Source organism: Kogia breviceps, chromosome 4, assembly GCF_026419965.1.
Source record: "Kogia breviceps isolate mKogBre1 chromosome 4, mKogBre1 haplotype 1, whole genome shotgun sequence".
Lineage (NCBI taxonomy): Eukaryota > Metazoa > Chordata > Mammalia > Artiodactyla > Physeteridae > Kogia > Kogia breviceps.
The window spans coordinates 82,708,989-82,728,017 of record NC_081313.1 but is presented as its reverse complement, the minus strand read 5'-3'; the positions used below and the strand labels follow the sequence as shown (position 1 = coordinate 82,728,017).

General features: G+C 34.8%; 1 protein-coding gene across 1 annotated transcript in view; it reads left to right on the top strand.

Annotated features, from left to right (window-relative positions):
- SLCO6A1 (solute carrier organic anion transporter family member 6A1) overlaps positions 1 to 19,029 on the top strand; it is a 110,584-nt gene that overhangs the window by 44,338 nt on the left and 47,217 nt on the right. The window contains exons 7-8 of the mRNA XM_059062353.1: positions 504 to 648; positions 7,364 to 7,559. Of these exons, the coding sequence (XP_058918336.1) occupies positions 504 to 648; positions 7,364 to 7,559 (341 nt within the window). The remainder of the gene's footprint in view (positions 1 to 503; positions 649 to 7,363; positions 7,560 to 19,029) is intronic.

The following is a 19,029-nucleotide window of genomic DNA, read 5'->3' as shown; positions in this document are numbered from 1 at the left end:
GAGGCCGCGATAGTGAGAGGCCTGCGCACCGCGATGCAGAGTGGCCCCCGCTTGCCACAACTAGAGAAAGCCCTCACACAGAAACAAAGACCCAACACAGCAAAAATTAATTAATTAATTAATAAACTCCTACCACCAACATCTTAAAAAAAAAAAGTTTCAAAGATATATACATATCTAGGAAATACAGAAATTAGTTTGAAGGTTAATGTTTTAGTTCTAGCAGTTCTAGCAAAACGCCAGATCCCCAAATAAAAATTATAGGTGGTATGGAGATCAAATAACAAATAAAAATGGTTAAAACACTACATGTCTTTTATGGTATGTGTATATTGGTGAATTTTAAATTGATATTTCAATTTTTATATACATATATATGTATTTTCAGTTAAGATTGAGAAAGCTAAACTTTTTGTGGATTGGTTGTTAACATACGAGTGGGTATATCTATTCCTCTTTACCTAACAAAATAAAATAATTCATATGTAACATTTCTATTTCAGATTCTGATCAAGAATCCAATGTTTGTGTACCTATCGCTGTCCAGAGCTTCAGAATATTTAGTTATGATTGGAGCATCTGAATTTTTGCCCATATACATAGAAAATCAGTTTCTATTAACACCCACTGAAGCAACTGCACTTGCAGGTAAACATTTCCACTCGTACTCATTATGAAATTTTTATGTAAAGTTTTCTTATATGTATTTATGAACAATTTCAAATAAGCAGAAAGTAGAAGGAGTAGTAGCATTTGCTTAAACTTCAAATATCTAAGTACTGCTTGCTGAAATTTTTAAAATATGAGCACTTTGCCATCATTGCATCAATAGTTTTTAACACATAAAACCTTGTAAGACTTCTGTACCTCTTCTTTATCCCATTTCTCTCCCTCCCTCCCCATAGGTAACAACTCTTCTAAAGTTAGAGTTCATCCTTCTCTCACATTTATATATTTTTACCTCTTATGTACCTATCTACATACAATCTGTTTCTAAAATTCATATATCATTTTGTATGTACTCTTCTGTTACTTTCATCTGAAATTATGTTCATCGATTCATGTTGATCTCTATTTAGTGCATTTTAACAGTGCTGTGGGATTCTATTTTATGGATACTGTTTATTTATCCATATCATATAAAAGGATATGAAGTTGCCCCCAACTTTTTCATTTTTCCAAACAGTGCAGTAACAAATAGACCTGTACGTGTCTCCTTGTGCACATTTGTAAAAGTTGATCTATATTTAGACATTGAAGAGGCATTGCTATTGTGTACATCAATTTTACTAGATATTGAGAATTGGCTGTCCAAAAGAGGTTGCAAATGGAATTAAATGTTTTAAGGTTCCAGCATTAATGGAAAGATGGTAAATGTGATCATTTATTTTATGCTATAAAAAGTCAGAGATGCATGCTGTAACTTGCAGGTAACCAGTAAAAGAATAGTAAATGAGTATATTTATTTGAAGATTTTTACTAATAATTTTTAAAAAGTAAGAAAGGAAGAAGGAACATAAAACATGTGGGCCAAATAAAAAACAAATGTTAAGGTGTGCAGAAACATTGACTATCAGCCTGTTATTGAGTAGATTTTGTGATAAAGGGCACACCATTGTCAGACTGCACATAGTCCAAAAGCCAAACATGACACAGTTTCAGGAGCCATGACAGATTTTTCCACAGATATACCACATTGTTTGACACTCTGATTAATCTAATTAATAGAGATAGGGACTAAACCCATTCAATTTGTTTCATAGAGTATTTAATTAAGGCTCATATCAACAGGACTCCAAAGAACAGGATAAGGCCACTTGCAGTATTGGCCTCAATCATGCTGGCAAATTCCTGGACCAAGCCATCTGAACAAATTTCTTGGCCCTCAGGGTCTACCTTAGAAAGCAAGATGGCTTTCTCCTAAAGTTTCCATATTGACCTGTCCACTTAGCCTGAGGTATTAATCCAAGTATAACAGAATGCATTAGCAATTGCATCTATTCTACCCTGGCCTGCCAGGATGAAGTTTTAGGCAATTCTGTCATCCATAACAATGCTGATCAGTGACTGAGGCTGACCAGAGTGCTTTCCAGGGATGAGGTGTCATTGATTATTTCAAGTAAAATTAGGGACAAATTTTGTACCACCTTTTCTAGTTGGATTACTCTTAAGAGTAATAAAGATAACTGCCCTCAGGGTACATATAAATAATGTAACAGTAGTCCCTCTGGAAATCTTCCCTGAGTACCAGAAGTAAGTGCATTTAAAAGAGATTTTCACTGTCTTCTGAGGGCTGTGTGATACTGGTGGTGTTTCTTTAATCATTTGAAGATCTCTTGTGACCCATCCCTATGGCTTGAACACACCAATTCCAGTTGACAAGTAAGGCTTGTCAAACGGTTAGTGGTGAGTCTGTTTTGGTTCATCTCAAAATGAGAATATCAATCCACAGAATCACAAAGTCTCTGTGGGTCAGAGCTTTGGTTGTGAGAAGGGGTCAGTAGTAAGCTAAGAGTTGTTTTTAAATGTACCTGTTTCAGGGAGTCGGTGAGTCCTATATAACCAATGATGCTTCTGAGTGGGGACTTCCTCCCTTTTCCATAGGCTCCAGCAAACAAAATCATCAGTCATGGAGCCTTGTAGCTCAAATAGGTCATTAGGTTTGTGGTACCTCAAAGTAGGGAGCATACCACAGCTTGCGGATTAGCATCCAGTGTAGGCCTGTGGGTTAGCTGGTATACAAGACCAAAGAGAATGCCCAAGTGAATCGGCTACTGTCTCTAATACTCAAGAATCCAAAGTGATGCTAGGCTGGCTTTTGGTTGGGGGAAGGGAGACAATTTTTCCTTAACTTCCAGAGTGGTAGAGCATTGTGATTTTGTCTGCAGAATCCCCCCAAAACTCGATAAGCAGACTTCTGGATTTTGTTAGGCTTGATCAATCACCCTTGCTGGTGATGGTATCCTAATACCAGAGTCAGAGTCATTAAGTCAGGCTTCTGACCCTACAGCCAACTGAATAACATCTATCACTGAAAGATTTGGGCATCATAGGGTAGTGGTAGTCACAATAAATCCTGACCTGCCCCCTTGTACTAAATGGAAGAGGAATTTAGGTACTCCTGAGGTAATACTGCAGATGTATATTTGTGGCCTTGTAGCATGAATGAGAATTAGTCTTTTCCTTTGGGTGCTGGAGGGATGCAAAAGAAGACTTTGGCAATGTCTAAGACAGTGTATCCAGTGCCATCGATCTGTGCCAAAAATTTAGTTACATCAGAGTGTATGGAATATCCAGGGCTATAGGAACAATGGAATTCAATTGGTGGTTAATCCACTGTAAACCTCAAGCCCCTGGTAACTTTTTTCACTGAACATAAGGTCTGTTGAATTGAGATACTGCAATTCTTACTACTTCTGCTTCAGGTGAGTCCATAATGAGAGTTGGGACTTTCCTTTTTCCTCCTGAGAGTCTATGTTGTTCCTGTTGGACTATACTTGAGGAGCAAGGGTAACAATTTATGTGTTCCAGCATCACTTTTGGAGTTTAGAGCATATACAGTACAAGCCTAAAATAGGTAAAATAATTACCTATTTTATATTTTGAAATTGGAGCCACAGCATTAGTATAGTGAAGCCACAACAAAAGTGCTCTAAAAGGGGATCTATCTTGCTTATCCAAGCATATTCACTATAGAAATATCCTAGAAAATATAAAACAAAAAGCAGTCAGTACTTCTACTTGTAGGATATACAGCATCAGAGGTTAGTGGAAAATTGTTGCCCAATAAATAGAGTAGTAGTTATAGTACATTTAAATAAAGACAAATCTTGACCTCTGCCTCACTACATACATAGACACCAATTCTAGATGGATTGCAGATCTCAATGTGTATGGTAAAACAATAAAACTTTTTAGAATAAGGCATAGGAAAATAATGGCTTGGAGAAGACAAAGATTTATTCAACAGGACACAAATTATATAGCCATAAAGAAAAGAAATGTGCCATTACATTAAAATTAAGAAATTCTGTTCATCAAATGTCAGCATGAAGAGTGACAACCTTCATGTCACAACCTTTTCAATAGAAATATTCTACAAAGTGTGTCCAGAATATGTAAAAAAAATATGACAATAATAAAAAGGCAGATAATCCAATAAAGATGGACGAAAGACTTGAACAGACATTATATAAAAGATGATATCAGTTGGCCAATATTCATGTGAAAATGTGCTCACCTTCAGTGGTTTTTCAGGGAAATGTGTATTAAAATCACAATGCAATACTATTACCCATTCACCAGAATTGCTAAAATGAAAAAGAAAGATATATGTAGTCATGGATGTGGAGCAATTGACATTTTATCCACTACTGGTGAGAATGTAAATTGGTTTATCATTTTATAAATCTCTTTGGCAGTATCATAAAAATCTGAACCTATACATATCCCCTGACCCAGGAATTCAACTAGTTATATACCCAACATAAGTTCTCTTAAGAATATACCCAACAGAATGCAAACATTTACGAAAGGACATATACATGAATTTTTAAAGTAGCAGCACAATTTGCAACATCACAGTGAATAAATAAATTGTGTTGTATGCATACTAGAATATTATTCAGCAATGAGAAGGCATGAACTATTGTTATATACAAAAACGGGTGGATTTTTCAAACATCATGTCCAATAAAAGAAGCCATAATGTATGCATACTTTATGATTCATATTTTATAAAATCCTATAAGTGCACAAAAGAGCCTCTGGCCTTCTGATAATGTTTGATTTTTTTACCTGGGTGTGGTTATGTAGTTATGTTCACTTTGAAAATTCATCAAATGTGTAATATTGATTTGTGTATTTTTCTGTACACCAATAAAGTATTTACATAAGAAGTTGATTGGAAGTTCTGTGCTTTGCAGTTGAATTTTCAACTGTTTTGTGTCCTTTTAGGGTAGTCTTTCAAGGACCCAGCTATTTAACTTTTGAACTCCCAGTGTCCAGTATTTTCTTATTGCCTAGGGCAATAAGCCTGACAGCCAATACTTTCTCAGCTGAATTGTGTTCTCAGTTTTCTGCTCACATATGTAATTGGTTTTCTTAACTCTATAGTTGTTGGGTTCAAACTGAATAAACCTAGGGTTCTCTGGCATTGTGGGTAGGGATAGGAATTGGGGATCAAACATTTTACATAGACAGCCATCCAATCCTCTTGTTTTCTAAGTGTACCTCACTCTTGCTTTCAGTCATACCTGCTGCCCTTAATTTCTGAGATTATGAGGTAAAATGTGGTTTACTTCTTGACTTCTTAACCGCAGCCTTGTTGCTCACCCTTTGTTTCACTTCCAATTCCCACAATTTTCTTTATAAACATTGCTGCTACACTATTTGTACTTTTTTTTTTTTTTTTTTTTTTTTGCGGTACGCGGGCCTCTCACTGTTGTGGCCTCTCCCATTGCGGAGCACAGGCTCAGACGTGCAGGTGGACTCTCAACCACTGCGCCACCAGGGAAGCCCTATTTGTACTTTTTTGCTTTCTAATAAATGAATTTGTCTATAAATTCTACCTTTTAACAAATACTCATATAATGTTTGCTATGTGACTATACACTGTTCTAAGCACTTAAATAGTAACTCATTTAGTTCTCCTAATAAGTTATAATGGAGGTATCATTAGTTATAGATTTTCTTTAGTAGCATCTCATACATTTAGATGTAATTTGTATTATTGTTCAGTTCTAAGCATTTTTTTTTCTTTCTTTTTTTTTATTGCGGTACACAGGCCTCTCACTGTTGTGGCCTCTGCCGTTGTGGAGCACAGGCTCTGGACGCGCAGGCTCAGCGGCCGTGGCTCATGGGCCTAGCCGCTCCATGGCATGTGGGATCTTCCCGGACCGGGGCACGAACCCGTGTCCCCTGCATCGGCAGGCGGACTCTCAACCACTGCGCCACCAGGGAAGCCCAGTTATAAGCATTTTAAATTCTCATCAGCATATTTTTACTTAAGCCATGAATTATTGAAAAGAGATTTTTAGTTTGTAGACATAGCTCTTCTCTTTTGAAATAACTGCGTGTTCAAATCAATTAATACTTTCCATATCTTATATAGTGTTGTAAGCTAAGTGTCTTTGAGAAAGCTGAGTTAGAACACTTTGTTTATAGATTTTTAATTCTCTTGAAATCTAGGCAGTTTTTACATAACTTATTTTATGCATTGTCATTAGGTATATACATGTTCATGATCTACATTTTCATGGTACATGTTTTTTCATTGCTTTATTTTCAAGCTTTCCTTTTTTAAAAATATCAAATTTGATATTCTATCTTTTTAATAGTTCTGTCCATTTATCATTATTGTAAATTCTGACATATTTAAGTAATTTTTAACTTTTTAATTGTACATTTTGTTTATTACACTTCTCTTTTGCTTCTCCCCACCCCCCCCACTATTCTGTCCTCTCTCAGTGGACTCATTTTTTATTCATTTTGTCCCCCTCAGTTGGTTTAGGAAATTTTCACTACTCACTTGGAGTTTACTAACCCCACTCCTCAGGATTGTGTATGTGTGTTTGGTCTAGGTTATTAATTTTATCTTTTAAAAAATTAGCTATAATTATAATTCTTTTGCAAGTTACAGGCTCTCTGGCAACTTTTACAATTTACACTTTAATATTGATGTTATGGGGCTTCCCTGGTGGCGCAGTGGTTGAGAATCCGCCTGCCGATGCAGGGGACACGGGTTCGTGCCCCGGTCCGGGAAGATCCCACATGCCGCAGAGTGGCTGGGCCCATGAGCCATGGCCGCTGAGCCTGTGCGTCCGGAGCCTGCGCTCCGCAATGGGAGAGGCCACAACAGTGAGAGGCCCGCGTACCACAAAAAAAAAAAAAAAAAAAAAATATTGATGTTATGAAGTTTCCTTACCTTATTACCTTATGTGATTTAATATTTATTTATTTTTACTCTTTCTCAGTATTTGGAGTGCACTTTTATTCCCAGGACTAATATTTCTTTAATTATTGAAATTTCTCATTCTTAGCTACAAATTTTCAAATGTTGTTCCTCCAATATGTCTTTTATTGTAGTTCTCACAACTGCTGTAAAACATTTTGTGAAGCCTCTTATTCTAGGTTCTTTAGGCCTATAGCTTCAGCCCCACTCACAAATTTGTATTTCTCTTAGGGTTCAGGGTTTGTTGAGGTATTTATTAATATCATGCCTTTAAGTTTTGTCTCGGTCTCTTAGTTAAATCTATGTTTGCTATATTTTTAGAGCAGAGGGGATTGCCTCAAAGTATGAATTTTCTGTACTATCTTTAGCTGACTATTTTTAACTGTGTATTCTCTTCCTCCTTTCTTTTAGGACTTATTTTAATTCCAGGAGGTGCTCTTGGCCAGATTCTGGGAGGTATCATTATTTCCAAGTTACAAATGTCTTGTAAAGGCCTTATGAGATTCGTAATGGTTACATCTGCTGTAACACTTGTACTGCTTGCATTTGTAATTTTTGTTCACTGTGATTCAGTACCATTTGCTGGGATCACTGAAGATTATGGCGGGTAAATATAATTTTATATGTATGAGATTTTTACATCTAATCCCAACAATATATTTCTTAGTCGATTAATAATTATTTATCCAGTAAGCCTAATATGCTCATATCATTCTTGGCATTATTGAACATGTAAAAGAAACATAAAGCATAGTTTCACATTTCACTTTAAGGGCAGAAATATGATAATGATAGCTTATAGTATAACTGCTTATGCATTCATATAGTCTAAAGAAAAAAAAACATATTGAAATGAATCAGAACCCAGAAGCAGAAATCTGTATTAAAGTGAGTAGCAATTAGGAGACCATACTAACTGTCTGTACAAAGCCAGTCTTACCTTTGTTTTTGAATCGGTATGTCTGCCTTCTTATCAAAGAATGGAACTGAAGACATCTGAAATTATGCATGAGTAATGTCTCCTTTAGGTTAAACATGCAAAAATTTAAAGAACTGGGCAGAGATTGATGTTAAAGAAGAGAAACAAAACTGGAATTGGAAACCAAAGGACTAAGCAAGTAAAATAAATAAAGAAAACAAGACTTACACTTGAGCTACAATGAAGTGGCTTATGGCAGACCAATGCTCCCACTGAGAACACCTAGAACAGCTGAATAACGTTTTAAAAATGTGTTTAAAGGCATCAGATAGTTGTTTAGGCAACTAGGAATTTAAAGACCAAAATCCTGGAGAAAGGCAAATCTTGTGAGGAGAAGCAATCTTCTGCAGTTGCATTTTACCCTGAGTATATTTACTATTTCTGGACATTGGCAAGCTGGCAATTCTGGCAAAGTGTCTGGGCAAAAAACATCTAGTAAGATGACAAAAAACTGGCACAAATTTTTGACTGACCTTTGAGCCTAAAGAGACAAAAATTAGGACATGGAGTGGGACAGGATATCAGTAAGGAGAGAGGTAGACAAATGAGATAACACTCTGTTGGGGTTTCACTCAATACATTTGCTGAATTACGGAGCTAAGAGGCTGAAATCAAGTAGAAATCTTGTAAAAAAACAAAAATTTCACCAGTCTTCTGATGCTCTATAGATAAGAGTTCAACTTTAGATTGTGCTGTTGGGGAGCAACTGTGGTGAATACCATGTTCTCAACTGATACCTCTGCAAGGTTAAGACCTAAGAGTGAAGGCCTCCCTAAAATAAAGTACTGTAACCCAGCCAGGAATTAATTTTTCTCTAATTGGATTAATTTGGTCAGCCAGCGCTGTAGCAGCAGAAAGACAGACTTAACACTCCGAAAGAAAGATAATATACAAAGCTATAAAGTGTTGTAAGCAAGGGTCTTGAATTTAAAAAAATACCCAGCAGGCCAAAGACATGGCCAAAAACCCTTAGATAAAACAGACGATAGAATAGACCATAGGGGATCCAGATATTGACATCATCAAATAAGAATGTTACAATAGTATTTATGGTGCAGTAATACAAATAATTGTGAATTTCTCATCAGAAACCATGGGTTCAGAAAACAGTAGAACAATATCTTTAGTCCTGAAGGAAAAGAACTGCTAACACATAATTTATTATCCAATGAAAATATCCTTCAAGAAAGAAAATGAAAGAAAGATAGTCTCAGGTGAAGGATAATTAGTAACATTTGTTGTTAGCTGTAAAAGAAATAAGATTTTGGAATGATCAGACTGGGAACATAAAATAACTATGATTAATATTCTAAGGGCTCTAATGGAAAAAGTGAACAAGATGAAAGAAATATAGGTAATGCAAGCAGAGAAATGGAAACTCTAAGAAAAAAAATCGAAAGTAAATTCTAGAAAGCCAGAACAACACTATAATAAAATGAAGAGTCCCTTTCATGAATTCATCAGTAGACTGTACAGAACTGAGGAAAGTATTATTGACTTTGAAGATATGTCAGTGGAAACCTTTCAAACTGAAAAGCAAAGAGAAAAATGAATGCAAATAACTGGAATAGAATATCCAAGAACTGTGCAGCAATTACAAAGATGTAACACATATGTAATGGAAGCACCAGAAAGAGAAGAAGGAGACAAAAGAACAGAAGAAATAGGTGAAGTAATAGTGGCTGAGAATTTTCCATACTTAATGACAGACAGCAAACCACAGATCTGGGAAGCTCAAAGAATGCCAAGAAGGATTAAAAAAAAAATCTACATGTAGGCATATCATATTCAAACTGCAGAATCAAAATCAAAGCCTTGAAAAAAAAGTCAGAGGAAATAAAACTTATAGAGGATCAAGGATAATTTACAACAGACTTCTCTTCACAAACAGTGCAAGCAAGATGAGAGTGGAATGAAATATTTAAAGGACTGGGAAAAAAAGTCAACTTAGAATGCTCTATGCAATGAAACTATCTTTGAAAAGTGAAGGAGAAATAGAGATATTCTCAGATAAACAAAATATAAGGGAATTGTCACCAGTAAATCTGCTTTGCAAGAAATGTTTAAAGTTCTTCAGAAAAAAGAAAAATGACATGAGTTAGATGTAGATTCACATAAAGAAACAAAGAGCATTAGAGATGAATAAATAAAGGTAGACTATGTTCTTTTATTTTTATCATTTTAATTGGTATAATAGATAACTTCAAAATCATTATGGCATTAAGGTATTCAGTAATTATAGTTTATGGATAGTGAAATAAATGACAGCAGTCTTATAAAAAGGGAGGGGGGAATCGGGAATACTTCGTTATAAAGTACCTGAACTACCAATGAAGTGGTATAATGTTATTTGAAAGTAGACTTAAATAACTTGAAAATGTATGTTGGGAATTCTAGGGAAAATCATTAAAACGTTTTTTAAAAGGTATAATTGCTATGCTAACAGATGAGAGAAAATGAAATCTCATAAAATACTCAAAACCAGAGAAAGCAGAAGAGCATGAATGATGAAAGCAAGAAAGCAAGCAAGAAAAAATTTGGGGTGTATAATTCTTCATAGTAGTCTCTTACGACCTTTGTATTTGTAGTGTATCAGTTGTAATGTCTCTGCTTTCTTATAATTTCATTTATTTAACTCCTCTCTTTTTTCTTGGAAAGTCTAACTAAAAGTTTGTCTATTTTATTTATCTTTTAAAAAGACAACTCTTAGTTTTATTGATTTTTTCTATTGTATTAGTCTCTATTTCATTTATTTCTGCTCTCTTCCTTATTTCCTTCCTTCTACTAATTTTGGACTTAGTTTGTTCTTTTTCTAATTCCTTGAAGTGTAGTTAGATTGTTTATTTGAGATCTTTCTTTTTTCTTAGTGTAAGCTTTTATTGCTATGAACTTCTTAGAATTTCTTTTTTTACTGAAAACTAGTTGTTTACAATATTATATTAGTTTCAGGTGTACAAAATAGTGATTCAATATTTTTATAGATTATAACCCTTTTAAAATTATTATAAAATAATGGCTACATTTCCCTGTGCTATACAATATGTCTTTATTGCTTATTTATTTTATACATAGTAGTTTATATCTCTCATTCCTATACCCCTACCTTGCCCCTTCCCTCTTCCTTCTCCTTATTGGTAACCAGTAGTTTGTTCTCTGTATCTGTGAGGATGTTTGTTTTGTTATATATATTCATTTGTTTTATTTTTTAGATTTCATATATAAATGATAACATAGAGCCATTTGTTTTTCTCTATTTCACTTATTTCACTAAGCATAATACCCTCTAGGTCCATCCATGTTGCTGCAGATGGTATTATTTCTTTCTTTTTTATGGGTAATATTCCATCATATATATATATACCACATCTTCTTTATCCGTTCATCTGTTGCTGGGCACTTAGGTTGCTTCCATATCTTGGCAATTGTAAATAATGCTGCTATAAACATTGATTGGGGTGCGTGTATCTTTTTGAATTAGTGTTTTCATTTTCTTTGGATATATACCCAGGAGTGGAATTGCTAGGTCATATGGTAGTTATACTTTTAGTTTTTTTGAGGAAACTTCATACTGTTTGCCATAATGGCTGAGCCACTTCTTAGAATTGCTTTTGCTATGTCCCATTAGTTTTTGGTATATTTTCATTTTTATTTATTTCAAAGTGTTTTTACATTTCTCTTTTGATTTATTCTATGACCAGTTGGTTGTTTAGTGGTATGTTGTTTAATCTTCACATATATGTGAATTTTCCAGTCCTCTTCTTGTAAATGATTTCTAGTTTCATACTATTGTGGTCAGAAAAGATGCTTGATATAATTCCAGGCTTCTTACATTTATGAAGACTTGTTTTGTCATGTAATATATGATCTACACTGGAAAATATTTCATGTGCACATGAGAAACGTGTATTCTTCTGCTGTTGGATGGAATGTCCTGTAAGTGTCTGTTAAGTCTGTCTGTTCTAACCTGGAGTTTTCCTTATTGATTTTCTGCCTGGCTGTTTTATCCATTGCTGAAAGTGGGACATCAAAGTCCTCTAGTATTATTGTGTTGCTGTCTATTTCTCCCTTTAGGTCTGTTAATATTTGCTTCATATGTTTAGGTGTTCCTGTGTTGGGTGCATAAATATTTACAAGTGTTATATCTCCTTGTTGGATTGATCCCTTCTCATTATAAAATGACGTTTTTTGTCTCTTCTTGTAGTCTTTGTTTTAAAGTCTGTTTTGTCTGTTATAAGTATAGCTATCCCAGCTTTCTTTTGGTTTCCATTTCTATGTAATATATTTTTCCATCGCTTTACTTTCAGTCTGTGTGTCCTTACATCTGAAGTGAGTCTCTTTTATGGGGCATATATATATATATATGACTTGTTTTTTTAATCCATTCAGATATTCTATGTCTTTTAATTGGGGAATTTAGTCTATTTACATTTAAAGTGATTATTGACAGGTATGTACTTATTGCCATTTTGTTAGTTGTTTCCTGGCTATTTTGTTGTTCCTGTGTTTCCTGCTTCTCTTGTTCTTCCTTTGTGATTTGATGATTTTCTTTAGTGCTTAGATTCCGTTCTCATTATCTTTTGTGTATTTTCTATAGGTTTTTGTTTTGTGGTTACCATGAGGCTTATATAAAACATATTTATAACAGTCTGTTTTAAGGTGATAACAGCTTAACCTCAAATGCATACTAAAGCTCTACATTTTTCTTTCCTCCTGCATTTTATGTTTTTGATGTTAAAATTTATATCTTTTTACCTTGTATATCTATAAACAAATTATTGTAGTTATATTTATTTTTATAACTATAATAACCAGATGAACTTTATCTATAACAATAACCTTATCTATAATTATAATGACTAGATAAGCCTTATTGATCAACCAGGCCTGAGTTCTTGGTTGTCTATCAAATCTTTGTGATTGTTCAGGCTGTCTTCTTTGTTTTTAGTGGCCCCCAGTAGTTGAGGGTGTGCCAAGACCTGTCAGTGTCCCAAAGGGGAGAATTACAGCCAGCACCTAGACACAGGCAGATTGGAAGCCAGATCCTCAGGCAGTAGAGGGGAAAATACGTAGTTAGGATGCTTTTAGAGAGAAACTGGGAGATGGACTTTTTTTGTCTGCTCCCTCTGTACTAAACCTGAGTGTATAGCTGCAAGTGGAGTCCCCCTGTGCCCATTAATAACTGCTTTTTTGTTTACAGTCCTTTGGGACTCATGAATACAAGCCCCACTGGCTATCAGAGCCAAGTGATCCAGGGACCTGTTCCTTGGGCAGCAGTCACAAAAGCTGGGGTGCCAGACATATGTCTGTGCTCCTTCCAGGAAGACTTGCCATTCATAGTGGGCTGGAGTGAGAAGGCAAAGGTGGTGTCTGATGTCTTCCCCAGTCTCTGGGGAGGCTCACAGTCAGCTCCCAGGTGCCTGCGAATATACAACAGACAGTACAAGGTTTGTAAAGCCTAAATATTTGCTATCTGGCCCCTTACAGAAAATATTCATTGATCCCTAATCTAAACCTACCTATTCAAAGGCAGCAATTGCCAGATTATTTTGAAAAGTAATCCCAAGCTAAATTCAGTTTATGTGAAACCTACAATAAATAATGACATGTAGTTTAAAAGTAAAAAGATGAAAAAATTATAACATACAAACGCTAAACAGAAGAAAGCTGAAATATAGTAATGTCAGACTTCAGAATCAACAAAATTACAGGGATAAAGAGACATTACAAATTATGAAATGGTCAATTTACAAAGAATAAACAATTCTACTTGTGTATGCAGCTAACAACAGAGACTCAAGATCTAAGAGGGAAAAACTAGTAAAACTGAAAGAAAAAAGGTAAATTCAAAAATATACTTAGAAACTTTATTACTACCCTCTCAAGGGAGTTAAAGAAGTACTGAATAACACAATCAACTTGAACTAATTTATATTTATGGAACACTTCAGTCAACAATAGCAGAATACCTATTCTATTTTAATACAAATGGATTATTCACCAAAATAAGCCATATTTTGGGTTATAAAACAGACCTGAAAAGTATAAAAGACTGAAACTATACAAAGTGTGTTTTCTACCACAGTGGAATCAAACTATAATCAAAACAGAAGAGTAATGAGACAATCTCTAAACACTTGGAAACTGAATAGCATACTTCTAAATAATCTGTAGGTCAAAGAGGAAGTCTGAAGAGAAATCAACAGAAGATACATTGACCTGAATGAAAATGAAAATACCACATATCACAATTGTGGGGCAAAACTAAAACAGTATTGAGAGGGAAATTTATAGTACTAAATGCATAAAATTAAAAATAGGAAAAGTATCAATAATCTAAGCTCCCACCTCAAGAATTTAAGAGCAAAATAAACCCAAAAGAAGCAGAAGGAAGCAAATAATAAAGATACAAGCAGAAATCAATCAAACAAAAATTTGGTTCTTTGAAAGATCAATAAAACTGACACATCCCTAGCAAGATTAACACAGAAAAAAGCAGAGAACACAAATTACCATTATCAGGAATGGAACAGGCAGTAACTGTCCCCAGAGATATTTAAAGAATAATAAGGGACTACCAAAAATAACTCCACACACATAAATTTGACAGGTAGGGGCTTCCCTGGTGGTGCAGTGGTTGGGAATCCACCTGCCAGTACGGGGGACACGGGTTCGATCCCTGGTCTGGGAAGATCCCACATTCCGTGGCGCAACTGGGCCCATGCGCCACAGCTGCTGAGCCTGTGCTCTGGAGCCCGCGAGCCACAACTGCTGAGCCCACGCACCACAACTACTGAAGTCCGCACTCTCTAGAGCCCGTGCTCCGCAACGGAGGAGGCCACCGCAGTGGGAGGCCCGCGCACCGCAGTGAGGAGTGGCCCCCGCTCGCCGCAACTGGAGAAAGCCCGCACACAGCAACGAAGACCCAACACAGACAAAGATAATAAATAAAAATAAAATAAATTTAAAAAAAATTGACAGCCAATATGGACTAATCCTTGAAAACTGAAAAAACTCACCCAATATGAAACATAATTTGAATAGTTATAAAAGGAATTATTAAATAAATTGAATCCACAGTTTATAAAGTACCCCCCAAACATATTCTGGCCCAGATGATTTCACTGGAGAATTCTACCAGATATTTAAAGAATTAACAATGATTCTACACAATATCTTCTAGAAAGTAGAAGAGGAGGAAATACTTCCTAACTTGGTTGATAAAGCCAGTGTTATTTTGATAGCAAAGCCAAAGACAATACAAAAAAAAATGGATCATACAGAACAGTATCTCTCATAAACTTAGATGCGATAACCTCAAGAAAATGTTAGCAAGTTAAATGCAACAATATATAAAAAATTAGTCTTTTTGGTGCCTAACATTCATCATCTTTTCTGTTGGGGCTCATTCAGTGTACATGTAAGTCAGGGCCTTGCCTCCATCTAAATCAACCAAAGGGAGATAAATACTAGTTTTCTCATCTTCCTTACATCAACAAGTATATGAGTTAGGCTCATATGATTGGACTGCTCCCTTAAGATTTTGATTTTTTGAGAAAGTAACAAAAAAGCCCACGGTCAGTCAGAGATTACCTGCAGCCTCCAATGCAAAACTGAGTACTGCAGTGCGTCAAGTCCTGGGGGTGGAGGTATGGGGGACATCTTGCTAAGAAGATTAGTCCTATAATGTAATCTTGCTTGCCTTTTTTGGGGTTCTTGATGGTTTTCAGAATCTACTTTTTGAGGCGAGGCTTCTTACTCATTCTATGAGCTCTTAGACGTTCTTTCAATAAGTTCATTTACTTTATCCAGAATTAGTGTATGCTACCTGTATTGGTTCAAATATATAGTTTCTAAACGAAAAATGGTAATCTTAAAAGTGATTTTGAAATACAGCCACTTTTTCAAATTATTAATAATGCAAAGTGAGACCCTTTCATTTCATTCTAAATTTATATTTTGAAACTTTTCTGGACTTCCACTTTTAGCCAAGATGGAATAACATATTTCCCCTACTATAAAAAAACAACCAAAAATTGAAACAGTGGTTTTCATGACAGAGGAGTCAGTCAGTGAAGGACAGTGTTACATGAGAGGTGGGAAACATTTAAGGTGAGGCTTATAATTCCTCCAGCTTACTGCCTTAAGAGGGTTTTGAGGTCATGGTACAGGGAGGGGGAACCAGACAGATTCTGGCAGACTCCCTGAGTTGAGGCGTTTGAGCTGAGAGTCCAGAGAAACCAATACAGCTAGAGATCATAGGATAGTGTACCAGAAGACATAACATATCTGCAGAGGATTGCTCTAAAATGTAAAGCAGAGTATTAATTAGCATATATGTGAGGAAAGTACCTGAGTCTAAGGTATCAAATAAATCAAAGGAAACAGTACTCACCACTCACACATGGTTGGGATTAGTATGTGTTCTGATCAGACTGGAAAACTTCAAAACTCACAGAGCACACAGTATACAGAAGGATCTTCCCACAGTAGTGGGTAATAATTAGCTCTAAACTGAGCACTACTCTGGCTCTACTTATCAAGTCTTGGAAATAAGAGCCCCAAAAGATAAAACATTTACAAGTAAATTAGCTGCATTCCAGAACAAAGCTTACTTATCTAAATACAAAAATATTTAGTTTCCAAGATGGTGAAATGTACAAGGCCTAATATCCATTAAAAATTATAAGAAATTCAAATCAGCAGAAAAACACAACCCATAATGAGGAGCAAAAATCAGTTCATCAAAACAAACCCATAACTGATGTGTATGTTAAAATTATCAGAGAAGAATGTTAAAAGGACTATTATATCAGTAATCCACATGTTAAAAAAGTTAAGTAGAAGACAATTTAAAAAACCCAAATTGAACATATAGAAATAAAGACTAGAATTTGTGAGGAAAATACTCTCTATGAGATTAATGATAGATTAGACATTGCAGAAGACTAGTGAACTTGAAATCAATAGCAATAAAAACCATCCAACAGAAAACAGAAAAGAGAATTAATAAAAATGAACAAAACATCACTGAGTTGGACAACTTCAGGTGCTATATGTGAAGGTGCTTATATGGTTGAAGTCCCCAGAGGAAGGAGCTTGGGAAAAGAAAAATATCTGAAGAATTGATGTCCAAAACATTAAAATTTCATGTGACCTATAAATCTACAGACTTAAAAAAAATCAGGCAAACATTAAGTACAAGAAACACGAGAAAAATTACATCATGGTACATAGTAATCAAATTGCTCAAAATAAGTGTAAAGTGAAAATCTTAAAAGTAGTGAGAGGTGGAAAACATACCTTAAATATGAAAGACCAAAGATAAGGGTAACAGTTAATTTTACATCAAAAGCAATACAGGTAAGAAGAGGGTGGAACAATGTTTTTAAAGTACTGAAAGAAAAAAAGTCAACCTGTAATTCTACACAAAATCAGAATATCTATCAAAAATGAAGGAGAAATTTTAGATATTAAAAATGTAAACTTGCACTTAAGTTTACAAACAAACTTACACTACATGAAGTGTTAAAGGAAGTCTTTCAAGCTGAAATAAAATAATACCAGATGAGGGACTTCCCTGGTGGTCCAGTGATTAAGACTCCACATTTCCAATGCAGGGGTCATGGGTTTGATACCTGGTCTGGGGAACTAAGATTCCACATGCCATGCAGTGTGGCTGTAAATAAATAAATAATGCAATGCATGATTTGAACTGGATAATTTTACAATAAAATACATTTAAAAAAATACCAGATGAAAATATGAACTACACAAAGCAAAGAAGAGCAAAGGAAATTGTAACTATATAGGTAAATCATTTTTAAAAATTTAAATCACTTTAAAAACATTTGTTTAAAACAGATTAACATGTAATATGGGTTTACATGAAGTGCTATCATATCATACGTTGGTAGCCTGCATTAAGTCAAAATGTATAGTGTAAACCCTGAAGCAACCACTAAAAAACAATGAGTCATAGCTAATAAGCCAACACAGGAGTTAAAATAGAATTTTCCACAACTGTTTGATCTCAGAGCAGGCAGAAAAGTGGAAAAAGAGAACAAAGAAGAGATAAGATAAATAGAAAACAAATAGAAAGAGGATATATTCAAACCTAACCACATTAGTAATCACACTAAATGCAAATGGCTGTAGTATGTCAGTTAAAAGGCAGATAATCTGCAGTTTAATGTTAAAAAAGCAAGCCTATAAGCTGCATGAAAGAAATGCACTTCAAATACAGACACAAGTAGATTATGTGTAAAAGGATGGGAAAAGATATAACATGTTAACAGTAGTCAAAAGAAAGCTGATATCAGTGGCCAAGTAGATTTGAGAGCAAACAATATTAGCAGGAAAAAATAATGTCATTATATAATATAAATTGGCCAATTCATCAAAATATAATAACAATTCTAAATGATTCTGAACCCAATGAAAGAACTTTAAAATATGTGGAGCAAAAACTTATACACTGCAAGGAGAAATGTAGAAATTCACAAGTGTAGTCAGCTATTTCAGTATTCCTCTCAGTAGAAGTAGGGGAAAAAAAAAACAGTGATGATAAAAAAGATTTGAATAACACTGTCAACCAACTTGACCTAATTGACGTTTGTAGAACATTTCATGTAACAGCGAAATATGCTTTCTTTTCAAGAATGCATAAAATACTTAGCAAAATAGACCATATTCTATGAAACAAAACTCGGTAAATTTAAAGGATCAAATAATAAAATGGAAGTAAAATTTCTGACCATGATTGAATTAAATTAGAAATAAATTAATAAAAAAAGATTTCTGAAAAAGCCCCAGATATCTGGAAACTGAAAAAACCTTCTACATAAACTTTGGGTTAGATAATTTCTCCTAAAGGGAAATTGTAAAATATTTTGAAGTGAATGAAAATGTAAACACACATTAAAAAATTTGTGGGATGCTGTTAAAGCTGTATGTAGGGCAAAATGTATAGCATTAAAAGTCTGTATTAGAAAAGAAAAAGTCTCAAACCAGTGATATTTGTTTCTACCCTAAAAAACTGTAAACATTAAAGCAGACTGATTGTAAATTAAGTAGAGCAAAGCATGCAATTGAGATCAGA